At 43.2% G+C, this 22,269-nt stretch overlaps 1 protein-coding gene across 15 annotated transcripts in view; it reads left to right on the forward strand.

Annotated features, from left to right (window-relative positions):
* HMBOX1 (homeobox containing 1) overlaps nucleotides 1–22,269 on the forward strand; it is a 127,807-nt gene that overhangs the window by 92,261 nt on the left and 13,277 nt on the right. For 7 of the 15 annotated variants that reach the window (XM_080926280.1, XM_080926290.1, XM_080926291.1 and 4 more), the window contains 3 exons: nucleotides 19,266–19,348; nucleotides 20,983–21,078; nucleotides 22,086–22,180. In XM_080926280.1, the coding sequence (XP_080782406.1) occupies nucleotides 19,266–19,348; nucleotides 20,983–21,078; nucleotides 22,086–22,180 (274 nt within the window). The remainder of the gene's footprint in view (nucleotides 1–19,265; nucleotides 19,349–20,982; nucleotides 21,079–22,085; nucleotides 22,181–22,269) is intronic. The other 8 variants (XM_080926287.1, XM_080926293.1, XM_080926282.1 and 5 more) reach the window with 2 other exon arrangements.

The raw sequence follows: 22,269 nt of genomic DNA on the forward strand, positions 1-22,269 counted from the left end.
CGGTGTTAAACCATAAAGGAGAGCACTGAGACTCACTCACTTGTCTGCAGAAGAGGGACAATCTCAATGAGTAGATTTCCAAAGGTTAAAAATACATGTGACAGAACCTGATCCATGTCTGGTTTTAGTAGCTTCGTTTTTCCATAAGCACATGCTCATAGCACGGGGCTGTATACAGTATGCATTCTACAGTGGAACCGTCCTTGAAGTCGCCCCCACACTCCAGCATAAGTGATACGCACAGGCTTCTGATTTGCCGGAGAGGTTGACAGTAACAGGGTTATTCTTACCTACCTAACTGAGCACCAGTAGAGCATCCTGGACAGACCACGGATGCAGAGTTGGAAGTCCCAGAAACCTCACCAGGCTCAGATCAAGTCGGAGACCAGAACTGTATCTTTCTTGTCTTCAAAATGAAAATGTCTGTAGCCAGCAACACGTTTGTCATCCCTTTCACCTGCTTCCTGGGCGTGTCCCAGTGCACTGACACCTCGAGAAGGACAGGCGTTGTAGTTGGAGTTAAGATGGCGTACTCGAGGTGAATAGATGGCCACAATGGACTGTCAGTTATCCATTGCTGTGAGGTGCTCTCCCTCACTCTCGACGGTAGCTAAGAGGAGACCATGTGCTCGGCAATGAACCACTGTCTTCCTGTCTGACTACAGTGGAAGGAAAGACTCGAGTGTTCTGGAGATCTGACTGCAGTCCGCTCCATTTCCCTCATCTGTAAAGTTTGATTCTTCCTGAAAGCTTGTTTCTAATTGTCCACATAGCAGATGGGAATGAAAACAATACCTAGCTCAATCACAGCGGATGTTTCTCTCTGGGTAACAGAATAAATCTCGATGTTACTTTGTGCCTAGTGTGGGTTTTAATTATACCAATGATGCAGTCAGGTAAAATTTTCACTAATATACCAAAGTGCATTTATCACATAATATTGGGATGAGGAAGGATCAACTGTTGAGAACGTGCAAATGGTAGATGACACTCCTCATGTGTTTTAGGATCGAACCTGGAACTCGGAGACCGGGGCTCCCTTTACTTCTGAGTTTTTCTTTCATAGAATTACACTGCCTAAATTATTGTCAACAGGATGTACAACATTTTATCTTTTATAAGGCTCCTGCTTAGTTCTAACATACTTTTAACCTTAATTTTAATCTAATATCCTCACCCTAGGACTCAGTGTTTTCTGGCTTCTCCAGCCAAGTAAGCCTTATTCAAATATGTTAGCATAGGATAAAAGCCCAATACTATTCCATTCCTCACGCTGTACAGCAAGATAAATTCCAAATCAATCAGAGAAGTGAATTTATAGACATAGAAGAAAACATAAATTATCCTTTCGTGTCCTGGAAGTGGGAGAAGTGTTTCCTAACTGAAACTCATAATTCAAAAGCAGAAATGAGATGATGGATAAATGTCCGTGGGAAGAGCTTCTGGGGTAAGACTAAGCAAAGTAGAAAGGTATCGCCCTTGACATACAGTTTATAAATGAGGTAAGGCCAACAACTGTACTAAAGGGGCCTGAACAAAATGCAAAAGCTTCCTAAGCACACATAGAAGTCATAATGGCCTCCTGTACCAGCCTCCAGATGCAAACCACTGTCTCCCAGCACTGACACTTGCATTGAGTCAAGAGCTGCCATCCTTCACCTGTCACACTGGCAAAGTCTTCTGATTAGGCTCCACGGAAGTGACATTTTCATCCATTGCTGTGGAAATGCAAAACAAAGCCACTCCTATGGAAGACAGCCAGGCTATGTTGGGGCAGTTCCTTATTGATTTGCCTTTTAGAGCCACACTCCTGTTTCTACTGACAGAACACAAAAAGCACACTGTACTAGACCATCAGAATACTGACAGAGGCCTGAGTGTCCAGGAGTGGTCTGATAAATAAATGAGTACAAAAACGAAAAGGCCACTGAGATGGCTCAGCAGGTAAAGCACATGCTGTGAAGCCTGGCGTCCTAAGTTCAATCCCTGGAACCTACATAAACGTGGAAGGGGTGAGGCATTGCACCAAGTTGTCATATGACCTCCACACACAAGTGTGCATGTATTTATAAAAGACAGCCTCATTGGAATAGAGCTCGCTTGTTTAACGCTTTGGATGTATCCATAGTCACATAAGTGTCACCACATTTACTTTTATAATACTGTTACTATGTCCTCAGAACCTTAGGACCTAATGGAAGCCACTTTCCATTCCTCCCACCCCTTTTCAGTCTGTAACCGTGGTCTCTGTGTGACCGTGTCTTCACTGGCCACAGCAATATGACTGAGTCATAGGAGGCCAGATTAGACGGCTCTCCGCGTGGTGGGGTGGGGTGACATGAGCACAGCTATCAGAAAGGAGTGTGGGGAAAGACGTAACTGGCTCTAGCAGGAGCATGGAAGGACAGCAGCAGAGAGAGCATAAAGCAGCTTAGCTGGGTGATGGCAGGCGTCCACGAGAACACAGTGTCTATGCCACTGGAGAATCATTCAGCACTCCAGTTCTTGTGTTTGTTTCTTTCTTTCTTTAAAGATTTACTTATTTATTTATTATGTGAGTACACTGTAGCTGTCTTCAGACACACCAGAAGAGAGCATCAGACCTCATTACAGATGGCTGTGAGCCACCATGTGGTTGCTGGGAATTGATCTCGGGTCCTCTGGAAGAGCAGTCAGTGCCCTTAGCCGCTGAGCCATCTCTCCAGCCCACAGTTCTTATGTTTCTAAACTGAAGACTTAAGTATAATGACAGAGTAAAAGAAGATAAACTTCAGAGTTAGACAAGGTTTGGTCCTAACTCCCCAGCCAACCCTCACATGTGATCGTTGAGAACTTGGGAACTTGGTCAGTCGAGATGCGAGGGCGAATGGAGACCATGTGTGTGCTGAAATGACAGAATGTCCTTAGTTGCTCTTCTTGAGAGTGTTTGTCCTAAGAATAAGCCCATCCCAGCATTAGATAGGGAGGTACCTGAGGTGACTGTCAGAAAGTTGTCATGGCACTGGACATGGGAACACCTCAGTAAGTTATGTACAGCTCTAGGTTCAGGTTTGTCTGCTCACAGCTTCCAACTTACACTGTTTCTGCTCACTCTTTCTTCCTTTCTTTCTTTCTTTCTTTCTTTTTCCTTTCCTTTCCTTTCCTTTCTTTCTTTTTTCTGCAACTGATTACCGCTAGAACAAAACCAAACCTAAAACCCTGCTGGTTTATCTCATTTTACATTCATGATCACATACCTCAAGGAGATCCTTAGTTCTGGCAAGTACTCACACCAAGTCTTCCTGGCTCACCCTTCCACTTTAAAAATTATTTTACACTACTTTCTTTGGTGAGAAAAAGAAAACACAGGAGAGTGTTCACACTACAGCCTGCTAACATGTTTGTGCAGAGACATGTGGGTGTGCACAGTTTCCTAGTACCTTACCATGTCCAAAACACCTCAATGATGCATTTTCCTAGGACTTATCACAGTGTTTTGCGTATATTAGATGGTTATATTCACATATGCTCATATACATATGTGTGTATATGTATATATATACATATATATACATATAGTTGTGAATTTTGTTCTTTTTTCCCTTTACTGACCTTATTGCATTCTCTGTCCTATATACTTCACTTTTTCAGTTCCGACTCCCAAAATCATTGATTATTACAAGGGGCAATATTATGTGGTTCTGTTTATAGATAATATCCAAGTCATCAAATTTGTGGAAAAAGAACATATTTGGCACTGGCCCAACCTAAGGAAGATAGAGATCTGAGGCAGGAAATAGCTGAAGAACACATTGCATTTATGCTTTTATAAATATGCTAAAATCATATTTCAGATATATGAAGTACTCCACATGTGAATCATACTTCAACAAAATTTCACCAAAAAAAGGAAGGCATTGTTTAGTCTGCCATCAGGAGCACCCCTATTTACCCTCCATATGAGGCAACCAAGGTTCAAGGAGGTTAGATGACTTCCTAAGGCTACAAATCCAGTGAACAGCTGAACTCCATGTGTCTCTCTACAGTACTAATTGTATATGAGTCCTGTTGCTTGAGATGAAAGACATTTTCATCTGGATGTATACCAGTTTCTCTTAGCACATGAGCGAGGCCTTGGTTAGCCCAAATTTATGTCCCCGGATTAGCATCTGTTTGAGTTTTCTGATTGATTGAGAACTATAAAGGTTTGAATGGGAAAAGATGCAGCACAAATGTGAAGCACATGATTGGTGTTGGAGCACAGGAGCGTGAGGAACACAGGTCTGTTCTAGCTGCATAGTTGGTCTTGTTTCCTGTATTTGTTGTCTAAAGAAGATTTGCCTATTTTAATAGAGAGTTTGGACGACATTATTGGGTCTTTGATCAGTTACTTATTAAACGTTCGCTATATTTTACCACTAGGCTAGGCTTACCAGTGGTTTATGTATCCACAAGATGGAAATCGGACATTAGATAGGCCCGTATCTTCAGACAGTGTGAGATGGAAGCAGGGACTTCCCAAAACCTGTCCCTTCACTCACTCAGTTGCCGTCGTCTGGTAATGAGGCAGTGTTGAGAGAGTAGAAACAGCTCTCGGTGGAAGAGCTCCTGTGAGCTGGACTTGGAGGCTCACAGCCTAGGAGCCAGGCTCCAGTTTACTCTGCTACATGCCTTTCAGCTTCTGGCCATGTTTCACCTTTAGCTTGGGAACCAGGTGTATCTGGGTCTGGGGCTGGAATACAAAGAATGAGGCCCGGCTACTGTTCCTACCCAAAGGACGAAGATAAAGAGGTTTCTAAGCCACACCCCAGGTCCTTTAGTCCAGTTGAGAAAGATGGGAAGAAAGCAACAACTCTGGGGACGCTGACCACAGGCTGAGCAGTAACTAAGAGTCCCTGGCAGGATCAGGTGGGTGCTGTGACCACCTGCACTCACAGTGTAAGAAAGGTACTTACTGCTGTTATTTCTGGTCAAGTGGCTGAATGTCCGTATTTGACTGTGACCAAGGAGATAGGCGAATGTATCTGCATACAGAGTTCTACTGCATGTTTTGTTGTCCTGTAATATGTTTTTGTTCTTGGCTTGTTTCTGTCACGTTCATCTTCTGTAAGTAATAGAAAACAAAATAAAACCCACCAGTAAACAGCCTGGGAATTATAAGGAAAATAATTTTTTTTTGCCTTTGAAATCAACAAAATAACTTTAAGAAGTTAATTTAAAACACTCACTCCAAAAGCCAAAGAACCAGCACAGAAAGCAAGCTTGAAAGTAAGTGTCTCCTTCCCTCAAGATCCAAGTATCCAAAAATAGGATCTTGGAATAACTGTCATGAGCAAGAATAGCATGGCAGCCACAGTGTCACGGCAGACACACATTCAATCAAAGCTGCAAACATGGCCCTGCCCTTAACCTGGCGTGCGTATCCTCTTCATTAGAGACGTGTCTGACACACAGATGCATTCTACACAGTGTAGTATTGCCTCCTGGGAGGATTAGTATGGAAGAGATGAATTGGCTTATAAAGCATGTTTCTAGAATGTTGTTTGAGGGTGCTGTAATTTAATTCCCTTGGTCTTTAGCATTTTGGAATTCTTCCCAGGACAGTTTGTTAGTGTCAGTTTTGGTGTCAGTCTCATGCCTGTCTCTTCACTTGTAGTGTCAGTGAATTCTTTACCGGGCGAGTTCTGGAGGGTGGCGTGGCAGAGACTAAGTTCTCTCGCTGCAGGCTGGCACGGCCTGGGTGCCATGAGCAGACCAACCCTGGGGAGCCGTCATCCCTCAAGAACGGGCTCTGTCAGAAGTCCGTTGTCCTGCATGTCCTGCCACCTTCAGCAGTCAGTTGTGGGCGGTCCTCTCGATGTCGGTGTTTACAGATGTGCAGTAACGAACATTCTCCAGTTCCAGTCTGACGTAAACACATCCCACTTCACCTAGATTGTTGAAATTACTGGGTTTTTTAAATTATTATTATTAAATGAGAAAACTACTAACTCATGACTTAGGGAAAAAAACTGACTTCTCTTATTTTTAATTTTGTTCCTTAAATTTTTGTTACAATCACAAAGAGTATTTCCTTTTCTTCATTATCCTTTTGTTGCTGAATTGAGTGAATCTGCTGAAGGAAGTGTCTCTTAAGCCCCTAGATCTCAGAGGCAAGTTAGTAAAACTGAGAAAAGAAAAAGAATGTTTTTCAGCTCTTTACATTTAAGTGTGATTGCTTTTTTGCAAGTAGCTGCCTCAGTACTGGTGAGTGTGATAAGTGAAAGGCCACAGCGGAGGATGGCATGGCTTAGTAAACTGGAGAAGTGCAAATGAAACGCCGAGAAACAGACGGGGGCAGTTGTGTTACCATGAAAAAATGTAAGACAAGCTGAGTCGTGGCAGCTCCAGCCTGTAACCCCAGCACGCAGGAGGCTGAAGCAGGAGGGTCGCCTATGCGTTTCCAGGAGCATGCTGAGTTCAGGCCAGCCTCGGCTGCCGAGGGACACCCTTGAAACGCCGTAAGAATAGAATACTAGTGATGAAGCAAAAGGTGTGGGTGCAGAAAGGTGAGGATGGAGAGACAAGATAAAATGTAAATGATGGGCTTTAGGCGTTGAGTTTATATTTTCACATCCCTTTCTTTGTGTGTGGTATCTGATGACAGTGATTAGGAGTACATACTAGATATGTTCTAGGTATCCGTAGGCTCAGGGCATTTTACCCGGCATCTCAGTGGCGTCTTTTATTAGACTTCGCTAAACTGCATGGCACTAGGCATGAAGGCTAATGTGGCTGAATGGGTAGGTAAGGAGATCCCACAGCCTCAGCAGGGTGAGGAACTGTTTGTTAGTCCCTGTCTACTCCAGACGTGCCAGGCTTCGAGGAGACGCAGAGGAGTATACTGTCTTTCAATTTTCAAAATTTTAAGTTCGTTAGGTCAATCCAAAAGTGAGTAATAATGAAGGGTTTAGGGTTATCCCCACTAACATGACTCAGAAACTACTCTCAGTTTCTGAGTTGTCTTTTCATCCCTTGATCATGGCACTGCGGTGGCAGGGTGGAGCTCCTGAGCTCTGGTCTGCAGTGAGTGAGGATGAAGGCATGTGCACTCTGCCTCCCGACATAGCTGTGCCATCAGCTGGTCCTCCTGTCCCTTTCTCCCTTGTCAGTGCTGGTCAAGAACAGGAAATGCCGGGGGAAATAAACTATAAATTTTGGAATTAATAGGCACTGGAAGTTGAATTTTAAAATGAGTCTCTCCTCCCCATCCCCTTGTGGAATTACTGAGTGGCATGTAATGAACGTAATGAACGGCACCTCCTGTGCCTCTGCAAAGAGAAGGAAGTTCTCAGCATTTCCATGAGACAGCAGGAGCCTGGACATGACCTCATTTCAATCCATTAGACTGTTTGAGGAAAACAGCAAAACTTCGCCACGTATTGACGAGTTAAGTTACCCCAATCCATTTCTCATAGCCAATAAGAAGGTGAACTGCCCTTAAATGCATCTTAAAACTGGCAAGTTATACTTCCTGGTTCTTTCTTGTCAAACAGAAATAGCTAAAAGAGAAATGATCCTGATGCTTTAGAGGTGGATTAAAAGTCTTGCCCGTTCTCCTGTGGGTGCTTTGGCAGCAGCTGTTATTTTGACAAACAGTGGCGCACCCCTCTTTCTCTGTCCCTGACAGTTGAGTACAGCAGACAGCCTGTGTTCCACATGTCCTTCTATAGCCATGGTCTACAGAGAAACAGCAGTTAGGTGACTCTCGCTATCGTGAGTCATTGTGAGGTATGCCAGCTTCATCAGAATGGGAACTTTAGACGTGTAAACACTGGCACAGAGGGAGGTCAGCTTGTGACTAACTGAAAACTGGAAAGCAAGTGAGCCTTTTCTTTTTAAGGTTCAAATATTCCAGCGATCACTTTTTATCAGTCTTTGTGGTAGATACGAGGGGAGACTGTATAATGGGCAGGGTGAAAGACGATCTTGGCTCTTACAGTGTGGAAGGAGTGTGAGACCTAAGATCACATCTTCCATGGGGCTTGCTTGTAGCTGTGGCAGGATATGGACCTGTAAGTATTCTACTTGCTTGTCTTTTGGTCGAAGAAGCTTGACTATCCTGCTGAGTTTCATGGTACAAAATGTATGTCTTCTTTAAACTGTACTTGGAAGGCCTACGTACCACAGAAATCCTGATTATGATATAGTGCCTCATACAAAGTATTCTGTTCTATTGCTTTGGTGACATGCCACACTTGAAAAGTTCAGATTAGGGCAGGAGAGGTGGCTCATTCTTGCAGAAGACCTGGATTTGAGTCCCTGCTCACAGCCAACACTAACTCCAGCTCCAGGAGATCTGATACCCTCTTGTGACCTCTGCTGGCACTGCACACATTCATGTAAAAGAAGATAAAAAAGTAGATTTTTCCAAGCCCAGCCTTTGTTTCTAACTATCTTGAGACTGTCATATAGCCATCATCCTGAGGCAGACTTGCCATCAAAATAGCCTTACTGTTCAGTTGTCTATTAAACCTGCACACGGTTGCTCAACAGCCTTTCAGCATATGTTCTGTCAGATAGTATCAGAATTAATTTCACTTTTGTTTGTTTTTTGAGACAGGATCTTCTTACAATAGCCCAGGCTGTCCTAGAACTAACTGGTATATAGATAGCCCAGGATGACCTCAGAGTCAGAGATCTGCCTACCTCTGCTTCCTGAGAGCTGAAATTTAAGGAGTGCTCCACAATTCCTTGCCTTTTATTATTGTTTTTAAGAAAAGGTTTTTTTTTGGGGGGAGGGGATTATTTTGTTGTTTTAAGACAAGGCTCTCTATAATTTACCTTTTAAAAGGTTACTAAAGGCCCATTACTACCCTCTGATAGTCTGACTATCACTGAAAATGGTCATGAACCCAAGACACAGGAAGTGAAAAGCTAGACTTCAGGAAGTACCAGGATAGCCAGAGACCAGTACACCCTGAATCTTCATGTGATCTTGACCAAAAGCAGAGATGTTACCACAACCATAATTCTAAGAATTTACTTACTTGGTTTGCTGCTTATGAGTTTAAAAAGGGGGGGGGTATTTCCTCCAGGAAAACCATTTCTTATTTTAGGCTCAGGAATTATCTTTTTAGCATAAATGTCCATTTTGCAGAAGCTTGGCATTAATCCTAAGGAAAAAAAATCCAGGAAACCGTGAGTTGATCTCTACCAATCCTCTGTTGTTGATCTTCCTATTGTGATACATTATTTGTCAGCCAAGTGTGAGGAACTTAATTCTCTATTGCCTTCCAGTTCTTTCTGACAAACCTACCTCCTACCAGGAAAACTGGACAGAACAAAGGTGCAGCTGCCCCCTGGCTGTAGGTGAAGCAGATAGATGCAAGAGGAACTCACCAGCCCCGATGCCCAAGAGTTTGTGAACTTTGCAAAATGGTGCTCTCTGCTGACCTAACTTGTTTATCACTCAGTTTGATGGTTCCACTAGGAAGTTCTTGGACCATAAATACCACCCTTACATACTCTCCTCTTTGTTGTTCAAATGGAGAGTTGACCAGATGCTTGATAATTTCATGAGAGTCAGTCAAGCCATTTGCCTCAGTCAAGTATACTTTCTTAGTTGTTTTTCTTTAATATAGTGGGGACCGAGCTGCCAGGTGCACTCTGTGAGCTCCAGAAGAGCCTCCATCTATGATGACGTGGATGTAAAATGTCTGCTTTCATGTGTTTGAAACTGTGGGCCCAAACTTCTGGTGGTGTTTTGGAAAGCTGTGGAGTAGTTAGAAGATGGGGCCTAACTGGAGGAAAGGAATTTCTTGGGGATGTATCTTGAAGTTTATAACCTGGCCTGGCTTCCGTCCTCCTTTTTGACTGGTCTGCTAAAATGCAAGCAAGCTCCCAATGCCTTCCCCACCATGCTCTACAGTTTCCCCTCAAACCATGAGCAGAGTAAATCCTTTCTCCATCAAGTTATTCTTCCAGACAACTTAGGGCCAGCAAAGTGGAAAGTAACCAATGCCTTTCATTCCCCGCCAACAAGGAACAGGTGGTCAACCAAAAATTGACATCTCACCATCCTGATAAGGAATTAGTTGGAAGCCTATAACCTCTAATGTGTGCAGAGGTATTGATGCGTGTAGGTTAAGTGAACTCCACTGTAGACATAGACTGGTGGTGTGTATTGAGGTGGGTCAGTGTTATAGTTGAGTAATCATGTTTCCTTTCTCAAGGAAGGGAAGCCCTTGGGTGAGATGCAGCTGTGGACCTGCAGTTTTTTCTCTGGTGACACCACATCTTCACTGTCAGGAATGCTCGGGAGATTAGCAGGACCTTAAGCTAGTTGGTTCAATTTTGGGGATTTGCATTGCATATCTTAAATGAAGTCAGAAACAATAGCCTATCTTTAGCCAACAACATCCATTCCTGTTAGGCCTTTGAGCCAATGAACTGTGTCCGGATACCTCAGCTACAGGTCATGTGACCTTGAGGACCATAGTTCTTTCTCTTTTGTGACTACATCTATGAAGTTCATACCCTTACTACAGGTGGAAGGAGCTGACCTCATGATGTTTCCTTACAACTCAAAGGTCTTTAATTCCCTGCCAGGGTCTGCTCTGCAGCCTGTCTAAATCCACAGTGGTCTGTGCTGTGGGCTTCCTTATCAATTTATGAATGAGGATTTGAGAAGTCGTCTTTTTGTGTCTTTGATCTCTCCACAGGCCAATACTAATATTTCTGTTTAAGACTCTCCTTTCATAAGCTTTTCTGTTCTGAAGTTTTAAGATGCTGCCAAACCATGAAGACGCACGGCTTCCTCTGGAACAGAACTCATTTATATTTCAGTTTTTCTGTTCACGTACACCTTTTAAAAGGTTGATGTGGGGAGAGCAGTTATTTATTTTATTCTGCCCTTAGAATTCAAAATGAGCTCATCTGTAAAAAGGCATTAGTGCAGGATGGCTTTTGCTTATCGAACTTAGTGTGTTTATGAAACATACTCTCAAATGTTGCTAAAAGGTACAAGGCAAGCTAAGAAACTTTCTTATTTAATAATAATTATGTAAACTTGCACTTCTCTTGCATCATAAGGTAGCAGACTTTCTCTTCAAATATTGTATTTTGCATTATAAAGTTATATTTGACTAGTGTGTAAAACGTGAGGAAATAGAAGTAGATCTAGAGTAGAAATGAGTTTTCACTCTCTCACTTGGCGGTCATCATCAACACTACCATGTTTCAACACACTTGTGCCTCATGTACACACCTTCGCAAGTAGCAGAGACTTCGGCCAGTGTGATTCTATATTAACTGTCATTACATGACTTGTAAACCATAATTTTATTATGAACACTGCCATGAGAATATGCTGTAGTTTATGGATATGTAAGTTAGTAACTGTCTTTCTATTCTGGGCCTAACTTCCGCTAAGATAGATGGACTTGGGAAGGTATGGCCACAGTGGCCTAGCTGCTCAGTCGATTATGCTTCCAGACTGCACACATGATGGTGACTGGATATGTGGAAAAGCAAGTGGGCTGACTTGACAGACGCCTGCTTACTTGCTTGCTTGTGTTATGTTCTCTTGCTTACTTGTTTTGAAAGAGCAATTCTTTGTGTAGCCCAGACTAGCCTTGAAATGACATGCTCCTTCTGGGATTATAGGTGTGAGCAGCCCTATCTGGCTTCAGCTTCAAGTTCACTGTGTGGCTGAATATGACTTGAACTGTTTTTTTTCTGCCTCCACTCAGTGAGGGCAGGGTCACCAACCAGCCTGACCTCTGCATGCCTGACTCACTCTGCTTTTCCTGTTAATTTTCTTTTATCTTGCTCTTTTAAATAGTAAGAGAGCCATAAGAGCAAGATAATTACTGTGTTACATTTTCTAACTGGCTACTACTTATATATGAAAAATTCTGGTCTTTTTAATGGTTTGTGTGTATTTACCATGTACAAGAAGATTTTTCATTTAATTGTACAAAATAGTAGGTTTTGTTTTGACATTTCATACACACACACACACACACAGAGAGATCATCTTCCATCTCCTATTGTCATATTCTGCTTCTCTCCTACTGTTCCCTTCCATTGCCACACCCACAGTCTACTTCCATGCATTATCTCTACTGGTTTCTTCTTTCTCTTTAATTATTATTGTTGTGTGTGTGTGTGTGTGTGTGTGTGTGTGTGTGGTGTATAAATATATAAATACAAGCTGCTGAACCCATTTAACATTGCTCATATGTATATGTTTAAGGCTGACCAGTGGTATTGAATAACCAATTTCGGGGTTCATCCCTGGGGAAAACTGGGTCTCTCCATCTCAGCAGTCACTGATGACTGGGAGCTTCCCATCTAGGGGTGGGGCCTTTTGAGCTCTCCCCCATTCCTGTTGGCATGTCAACTGGTGGTGTCATTGTTTAAGTCATGTTTGTGCTACCGTATTGTTGAGATTTCATGGGTGCAGCTTCCATGTCATATATAGTAGATTCAATCTCAAAGCAGACATCTTGGTTCTCTGTGGCATTTGAAATCTTCACACTCCCTTTGTCCTTAATGTTTCCCGAGTCATAGGTGTAAGAAGGGCCGTGGAATAGATGTATCAGTTGGGGCTGAGGACCCAATTGAATGCTCTCTGAATTTTGACTAGCTAGGGCTTTCTGTAATAGTCTCCATCTCCTGCCAAAAGAAGCTTCTTTAATGAGGAGCAAAAGCTACATTTATCTGTGGGTGTAAGAGTTAGTATTGGGGATGCACAGTACAGTTATACTGGTTTTGGAAAGCATGCAGGTTGTAGGTTCTGTGGGTTCACCAGCCACAGGTAGTTGGCCATGTTTACATTAGCAGACATGAATTCCATCCCGTTAAATGGTCCGTAAGAACAACTAGACAGCTATTGGTTACCACCAAGATATGTGCACCTTTGAGGGTATCTTGCCATGTTGGTCATTGTTGTGGTCTGAGGTGTCTCAGCTGGGTAGGACTGTTGGTTGCTTTTCTAGCTTGGCAGTTTGCACAGCACTTTCTAGTACTGTGGAACCTAGACCACAGGGAGGACTGTTCTGGGTCAGATCCAGTTCAGTTCTTTCAAGTCCTGGCTCCAGAATCCAGCAAGAGGAGCTTACTTTTAGATTCTGAAGCCTCTAAGGGCAACAGCAATCGCCTGTATTATTTTGGGAGTTGCTTGGAAATCACTGAGCAACAACTTAAAAAGAGTTTTCTCATGACTGATACTAGGGTTCGTGTTAGTCTCTGGCTCTTAGAGGGGAGCATTATCGACACCCATAGGTGATATATATGCCCCCACTTTCATGTACATATAACATATAATTGTAGGCAAACATAAATAGCGACGCCTCCATTCCTCTCCTCAGCACTGCTCACCTCCTGCTCAGCATCGATCACCACCACCACTTTTCCACTTCAGACTATCTGCTTGCTACCTGCTGTTCCCTCTCACCAGAAACTTCCTTAGCCAACAGTACTGGGAAGAAAATGGGCCTCAAGTCAGAAGAACTAATCTGGTCGGTCCTCTAGCCTTGGCAATGCAGCTTATACCGTCCCGTTTCACACAACAAATAAACAATCTACAAAACCCCGACTGCCAGGAGGCCAGGCTCAGTGACGGTCATGTGCACAGCAGAGTTCTAGCTCTGCCCTTCCTACTTCTCTCTGTCCACACACTGTTTCACGGGGATGTTTTAAGGTATGATTAGTCTTAGAAGAACTCTGATATCTTTGAAGAAAAGAGAAAATCATTTGAATGATCTGTAAGTAAATAGAAAAAGTATTAGGCCTTTGTCAATAGCAAAGATAGATCCCCTCCTTAGGGAGAGTGGCTTTTCCATCTGTGTCATCTCTGCCTTACCCTTGTATAAAAACAAGCCTAAGAAATGAAAACATTTTAATTGTTTCCTTGCTAAATATCATCTCACACATAGATGCTCTCAAATAGGAGGAGGCACCATTAAACTCCACAGCATGCAGGCTGCCTTAATGTCTTCTGGTGAAATCCACATGGATTTCGGGGAGTAGGAAGCAATCCTGAACGCTAATTCCAGATAACTAAAAGGGGGCAACTGCAGATCTTCTGTGCAGAGGTAGCTTGCGTGAGGACACAGCAACATGCCTGCCCATGTGACTTTATCCCCACTTAGGATTGTTCTGTTTTTGCTGCATTCTCGTGACAAGATACCAAGCAAAAATTCTCTGGCTTCGGTGATTTAAGTGTTACTGGAACAGAATTGCTTCAGGGGCATTGCCCTTTGTTCTCAGCTTATGGATTCTCATTTCGTGTACATTCTCTTCCCACTTTTCAGTCTAACTTTTACCCTTCCTTATATAGCCAAGCAGCCATTTGCTTTCTCTATGGGAAGCGATGTGCTGGCCGCTCAGCTGCCGGCGTCCTTTGTGATGTGCAGTGACCTGGGAGTTGCCGTCTCTTTCTGTTGCTATCCACGGGCTTGTGCTTACATTTCTTTCTATTTTGTATCTTACAGAATGTCAGGGTTTGATTTTGTGTCTTTAGAAACTAGCAGCCAAGCTCTCCTGCCTTAGAAATATTTCTGGTGGTTATTGGTGTTGTTGTTGTTGTTGTGTGTTTTACAAAAAGCAAACCAAAAAAAAAAAAATCTAAAACTTAAAGTGACTTCTCCTTAGCTATTGTCACAGATACACATGTGGCTTCTGTGTCTGTCACCACAGGAGATGCTGCTCAGATGCCCCTACTTTAAACCATGGCTCCAGGATCCTTAAAGAGTTGGTTCCTCTCTTTACAATATGGACTCAGTCGTTTTTTCTCCACTTTGATAGGCACTGCACACTCAGGCTGTGTTGGGCTCCCTCCCGGTTTCAGTGCCACGGGCTCCTTAGGGTCCCTTCACTCCTCCTCTCGTTATTTCACTATGCCCAAATCCCTGCCCTGAAAGCTCAAGCTTTGCCTGAGACCCTGTACCCACAACGGCCCTCGTCTGCTACAGTGTGTGTGCTGTGCCTGCAGTACTGGCTCCCTTTCAGGTCTGTATTTACCTCTGTCTGCTGTAACCACACTCAGAAGATCTGTCTGGTTCATCTTTGCCACCTCCGATAGTCAGCTATCTAGTAGAAACCTTGTAACAGGGCGATTAAATTCGTGATTCAGAAATTACAGGCATTAGCCTTTTGCTGATTTCCTTGATAGTCCAGTTTGGTCACATATAATTTAAAAGAAACGCCGTTCTGATATAATTTTAGTCATCCATGTCTCTGCTGCTAAAACCACCAAACATAGCTGAAGCCGATACTGTGGAGCGTGCAGAGACCTGAAGCTGCCCCTCTGCTGGAAGAGCTGGTGCTGGTTCCTCCAGGAGCTTTGCTTAGAGCCTCTGCTTTCCTTCACCACAGACTCCTTTTATATTCCTTCTTACATTCCCTTATTCACACATCTCTTGAGAAAATAGATGCACATTGGTTAGTCTCTGCCATGGGCAGCCAGACTCCTTCTATGAGTAACTGAAGACTGATCATGTTTTTCTTTGACACTTCACTTTCTCTAAGCAGCATTCCCTCTCACCAGGCACATCTTGGGAAGACCCAGGGCTTTGTTAGGTTAGACTAGTCATTATGGTACTAGGCGTGTACCTTACTGCCCAATTCGGGGTGAGAGTTCCTTATGTTCTGGATGTCTGCCGCTTGTCGGATGTTTTCTCTGGTTCTACAGCACTCTCTCCACATTGTTGCCACCTAGTTGTCTTTTTACTTCCTGTGGCATTGGGAGTCTTGTCCAGGAAGCCCTTGTTTATGTCCTAAAACACTTTCTGCTTTGCCTCCTAGTGGTCTTATGACTTCAAGCCTTAATATTTGCTTGATTTTGATCTGAATATTTTTTTAACTGGTAAGCATGATGTCCAGTTCATTCTTCACACATCCAAGGTTTTGTTAGACTGAGTGGAATACAGTGGTTGCTAGATAAAACCTAAGGTCCCCACACACACGTGGGCAAACATTTGTAGAAATTATTTTATTAACAAAAAGGTTTTTTTGCTTTTTTTTTTTAATAGTATAGACTAGTTTATTCAGGGCATGGGGAGGGGAGTTAAGAGGGTAGTAGGGGAAGTGAGAGAGAGAAGAGGAGAAAAAGGGGTAGAGAAGCAGAGGTGCCATGAGCACGTGGGGGGGGGGGGAGAATGGGGAGAGGAAGGACAAAGGGTTAAGAGCAAGAGAAGCAAGAGCCAGATTTTTTTAACAGAGAAAAAAGATTACTTTTTAAAAATGAAGCTTAAACTATATGACTAAATACTTTTTATTTGGAAGAAATTATCAGGGTCTTTACTCTGATCTTCATTGTATGAAATGAAAGCCTAGAAATACAGCCTAATTATCTACACTAAAGCTTTGACTCAATAGAAGACATTATGCTATGAATAACTGTAAATTTTTAGTTTAGCATACAAAACCTGTATGGCTTTTTTTTTCCTAATAGTCACTGCAGTCACAACGGTAATGCCTTCTACCTGATCCCGGTCCATTTTAGAGCATAAATTGTTTGCAGATTTGTATTAATCATCAAACTAGTTCTTAATTATTTCAGTGTTTCCCTAAGGTCCTTTTATTATTAAAAAAATGGTGTCTGTTCATTTTAAAAACTCTGCAGAGAATTTTATGAAGTAGATTGTGAGAGTCAGCCGCGTCACCAGCGTTTTATCTCCTGCTCTATAGCATCGGTCTTGCTCCTCAGAGATAAAGGCTTCTGACAGCTGTGTGTTCCATTGTTGGGCTGAGCAGCCCAGGCCTGCAGTCCCAGGATTTGTGAGATGGCTGGGGGTGAGTCTGACTTGCACCCTGGCTTTAGGAAGAGGAGAAGGTACAAGAGGGAAGAGCTGTGAGGAGGGAACACATGAGCTTCTGTAGGGTTCACTGGGTAAAGAAAACTCCTGTCCTGGGAAAGGGGCAGTGACTGCAGAGATTGGGGGAGGGTGGGCGAGAAACATGCTTTAAGCATCCATAGTAAACCCTTGAGAATGTTTGAACAGGACAGAGATAAAACCTAAAGAAATTGTCAAGAATATTTATCTCACACTCCAGTGCTGGTCGTGGACTTGCAGGTCATTTGGCTAAAAAGTTATAAGGTATACTGGCCACAGAGTTGTTGCTTAAGTGGAGTCTTAGGATTTAGCAGCTAGTGTAGCAAAGTCTTGATTGTAAGGCATGCCTTATTGTGCGCGCCAGTGAGGAAGGAAAAAGCAAAACACTGCCATTCAATTTTCAGATACTACCAGTTGGGAAATGTGTCCCGATTCCAAAGATCACAACAATGAGGAAATGTGCATCATAAAATCAGTGAAGATTATTACACTGGTGCAGAAAAAGCTGAGAATGGCAAGAAAAATTGGAGAGAATGAAAAGGAGAGGGGATACAATCAAGGACAGGAGAGAAGTTGACCTTGGAAGGAGCATGATTTATGTTTTCTCAGCTGGGAGAAAAGAGATGAATAATGGCCTGGAGAAGTTTAGCAGCTCAGAAGCTAAAACACCTAGCAAACTGATAACAGGGAAGGCAAGGTCATCTGCAGAGAGAGTGACAGTGAAGGTTTTGAGGGCCGAGACTTCAGAGCAAGGCATCAAAGGGTTCCCACCAGAAGGAAAGTGGCTAGCTCAGGCTGCGGAGGAAGGATGCCCAAGTGGACATCACATTGCGTCCACATCCCAAGAAGGATGGGGGTAAAAGGAAGGTGCTGCCTGTAGTGTGGGGGATGGGCAGGGCAGGAACAAGAAATCTCAGTAGGCAGTAGGCAGGTTCTTCTCAACAAGTTTGACTTGTCTGCCATTCGGGTAAGAAGTAAGTGGCGTAGCTAGAGATAGTAGATATTTATTTTTTATTTAGGGGAAGAGTAACAACTTCAGGAGGGTTGCAGGAGGAAATGCTTACACTGTGGGGAACAGCAAGGGACCATGTAGAACATGGGCAAAGACAAGTTATGAGGCTTATGTTTTAGAGAAGACAATGGAGAAGCGAGGCAGCGCAGACTGAAGCGAGGATGTGCCATTCAGAAAGACACATCAAGGGAGGAAAGGGCAGCAGGGGTCAGGTTGGGGGTGCTAGGAGGGGAGGGGCCTCTGGGCCATCTGTGCAGTGGGTGGTCTTTGCCAGTGCTGACAGATGTGGTGAGGGAACAGGACTGGTTTTCAGGAAAGGGACACCTGGAGGAAATGGTCAGAACTAGAATCCAGTGAAGATCAGGCTCAAGCCAAGAGAGTTTTCTTTTCCTTTAAGTTCATAGATGTCAGAAAAAGCACTAATAATGAGCATTCTATTCCCACCTCACATTTTATGCATCTGATAGTCTAACAACAGGTCTAGCAAGTCTCATGTTTGCTAAGCCTACTAGTGAATCAAAGTAATCTCTACTTCCTACAGAAATGAGATGGGTAAGTATCTCACTAAGCCTTCCTCAGCAGTGCGTGGTCAGTGTTCTCAGTCTTCTGTGCATGCTCCTCACTTACTCTTGTGAACCGGCACACAGGATCTTTTCATTCTTACCATTTTGGCTTGTGCATTATTCTACAGATTGTTTATCTCACTTAGGAACGTGCTGGAAACATCGCCAACTCAGTGGACAGTGCTGACTTACTTTCTTCTTAGTTGTTTTAGAGTAGCCGTCTATAAATATAGATGTCCCATGATTTGTCCTGTCATCCCCTCGTCTGTGGGTAGTTAGGTAATTTCCATTTTTTGCTACTATAAAAGAAAGAAGTGACCAAAAAAGAAAAAGTTGTGTTGACACCAGTCTTCAGTAGTGTGGCTCTGTGCTCCGTGACTTTAGTCGTGTATACTAAGATAACATACACACAGTGTAACTGACCGTACCCCTTACTTCCCGGCCTTACCTTTTCTATTATTCCTCTTGGTTCCCCCGTCAGTTTTACTTCTGAGGGCATGTCATGCTTGCACTCACGATTTTCTGTATCTGTATTAAATAACAAATATCACTGGAGAGTAGGCATGATATTTTCTGAGAGCAGCTTGATTCAGTTAACATGGTCATCACCAGGTGGTTCTTCACATCGATGACCCATCTCAGAGGAACCTTAATGAAGCACAGTGACCACCAGTCACAATTAGTCCACTGAAGCGGAAGACCAGTCTCTTTCCTACCTTAGCTTTCTCTCGAGCCACACAGTGGGCACACAATATTGAACACAGTAGAGACTGTTTCTATCAGAAAGCTCTTCTGAACATGCTAGCTTCCCCCAGAGTTACATCTTAAAGAAGACATATCTGATGAGCACATTTTAAAGTAGATGTGTCTTGTCTGTTGCCCCTGCAGTTACTTCAATGAGAACCAGTACCCAGATGAAGCAAAAAGAGAAGAAATTGCCAATGCTTGCAATGCGGTCATACAGAAGCCAGGTAAGGCGTGAACTCGGAGGGCCACGATCAACTACGGTCAGACACTTACTTCCTCATAATGCAGTCCCAGTCCAGTGTTCTCCACCACTTCTGATGTCACTGTGACATGAATCAAGTGCTCATATACAATGACTCTTCATGAAATTTGAAGTCTTGAATTTTTTTAAATTGTGGGTTTTACTAAAAGTTAGCATAAATTTATTAATTCTGAAATAACCATAAAGGGTGAAAATTTAAGTGAGCTTTGTTAATAGAAATATATAAATCCATTTTTTCAAAGTTGTTCTAAAATTGTATGATCTGTGAGAAAGCTTTTTGGGGTTGGGCTCTGTCTGCTTCCCACACTGGGATGACTCGTGCCTAGCTAAAGGAAGCATGGTGGCTCTCTTTAAAGTCTCCTGTGGGAGCTCAACCATTCTGCTCCGTCTGTGGGTCTTACTCCCTGTGCTGTTCAGAGGCATGGCATGAGCACCCACCTGTTAAAACGACCGTCGAGTTTCTGCTTGGCCACTTGTGCTGATGGTTTAAAGACTGTGAATCTCAGTTTTATCCAGTGAAGGGGGTTAATCCCCTTCATTTAGAAATCTGAATTCTACTCATATCTACCCAGCACACTCAGCTCTGCCCTGTGTGCACAGGCCTACAGTCCCAGTGCAGGGATTTACTTCCTCTGGGAAACATACAGATTAAAAGCTTAAAACAAGAAGACAGGAGAGCAAGAGACAAATGGCTGCTTACTAGTTAGCCTGGTATCTCCATCAGAACTGACTGTGCTGTCCAGGAAGACAATAAATCTGAAATCTAATCTGAGTGGTACCTCGTTTCCTGAAACAGTCACAATAATGTGTGGATGTGGCCATGAGCCTTCACAGCAACGTGTATCTCATAGCTTATATAAGGTAAAACATGTATCTTAGGATCTTAAGGCACCAGGACACCCTTTTTTAAAGAATATCATCCCTCTCAGCTGTGCAGTGGTGGCGCACACCTTAAATCCCAGCACTCAGGAGGCAGAGGCAGGCAGCTCTCTGAGAGTCTCAGACCATCCTGGTCTACAGAGTGAGTTCCAGGACAGAGAGACCTTATCTCAACTTCCCCTCCCAATAATTAATAAAAAGAAGGAGAAGGGAAAGAAGAAGAAGAAGAAGAAAAGTTGTTGTTCCGGGACTGAGAGACCTTATCTCAGCTCCACCTCCCAATAATTAAGAAGAAGAAAGAGAAGAAGAAGAAGAAGAAGTAGTTGTTCCTGGACAGAGAGACCTTATCTCACCTCCACCTCCCAATAATAACAACAACAACCCTCTTGGTGATGTTACTTAAATGGTGCCTCCATGGAATCTAACCTGGAATCTAAAGTCTGATTTAGAACTCTAGTAAATGGTTTTAACACTGAGAATAGTGTACTGTGTTATCAGTTATGGCTAGTTGTGCATTCCTTTACATGTTTGTTCATACAGTGATGCTTTTAGAGTGTTCTTGGTACTAAGCAATGATAGAAAAGATTATAACCCATCTTGTTATTTTGACAATAAATAGAATCAAAAGCAACTTTCAGTAGAGAAGTATTTCTTGCGGACAGTTCACACTTGGATCCTAGATACAGATTATCTGGATTTTGTTGTATGCATTCACAGGCAAAAAGCTGTCTGACCTGGAACGAGTCACCTCTCTCAAAGTATATAATTGGTTCGCTAATCGACGGAAGGAGATCAAGAGGAGAGCCAATATCGGTAATGTATCAGAGAGACTGCCTCCTCTCATGAGAAGGTTGGAAATACACTAAGTGTGGCCAGTTATAAGCTGCAAATCTAAATGATCGCAACACTTAGGTCTAACAACACACACCATCGATTCTCTTCCTTGCATTTTTAATAGCATGGTCAGTGCTACCTACACTATTTTATTTATGTTTTAAGAATGCCTTTGTTATTTATAAAGATAGTTCTTCTTAATGTTCTAGAATGTAGAATTAGCCCCTGAACAATGTGGCTCATGTGGCTCATATTAAGGATTTTTGTGAGGTCTTAAGAGAAGAGTTGTGAATCTCCCAGCCTGCTGGTTACTGCTGCAACCTAGAACAGAACTCCACACTAAGAAACATTTGAGCAGTAGCTGGAATGGAAGGGATTCAGCGAACAAGAAGCATGGAAAAAGAAGCAATAAAGGACATCTCACAGATGTGACCGTGGACACACTGGTGTATTCCAAAACAGTTCCGTTGGCAACAATAGCTTAGGAAATAAAGCCAGAGGACAGAAGACCATGTGACAATGCCCTAGGGAAAGTATGTGTCCAGCTAACAAAGAAGAAAATCCTATTCAAAAGTACAGTAAAAGTACAAGATCAGAATGGGTGAGCTTGGAGTAAAAGACTCTTTTAAGCTTCCACAGTTGTGTTTCAGGGACTGGGATAGTACAGTGAGAGAAAGCGCCTGGGTCTGATGCTCAGCACCACAAGAAGGATGCCTGCATTTCATTTGTGAACATGTCTTACTTGCCATTCCAGTTCTCAGATACTTGCATTGCCCCAAGTACCCAACAGTCTGATTGGTATTTCAGCCAGGTTGGTAGTTTAATGTGCATAGAGGCTGGATCTCCGCCCTGAGCTGCACAAAGTTTAGTTTCTCCCATTTGAAGATGACTGGAGACCGTGTTCTGATTCCTCACCATACACAGCATGGTGCAGTCACTGTGGCGAGGCATCAGATAATTTAGGGATCTATTTGCTTTTTTCGAAGAAGCAGCAATCCTGGAGAGTCATGGGATAGATGTACAGAGTCCAGGAGGCCACTCCAACAGCGATGACGTGGACGGGAACGACTACTCCGAGCAGGTGGGAGGCTGGGCTGTGGCTTCTGGTCAGAATGGAGGGCGGGCAGCGGCAACTGAGTCTGTGGGGGGTTGTATGGGGGGTCGGGGAGC

This window comes from Micromys minutus (genome assembly GCF_963924665.1).
Source record: "Micromys minutus genome assembly, chromosome: 12".
Classification (NCBI taxonomy): domain Eukaryota; kingdom Metazoa; phylum Chordata; class Mammalia; order Rodentia; family Muridae; genus Micromys; species Micromys minutus.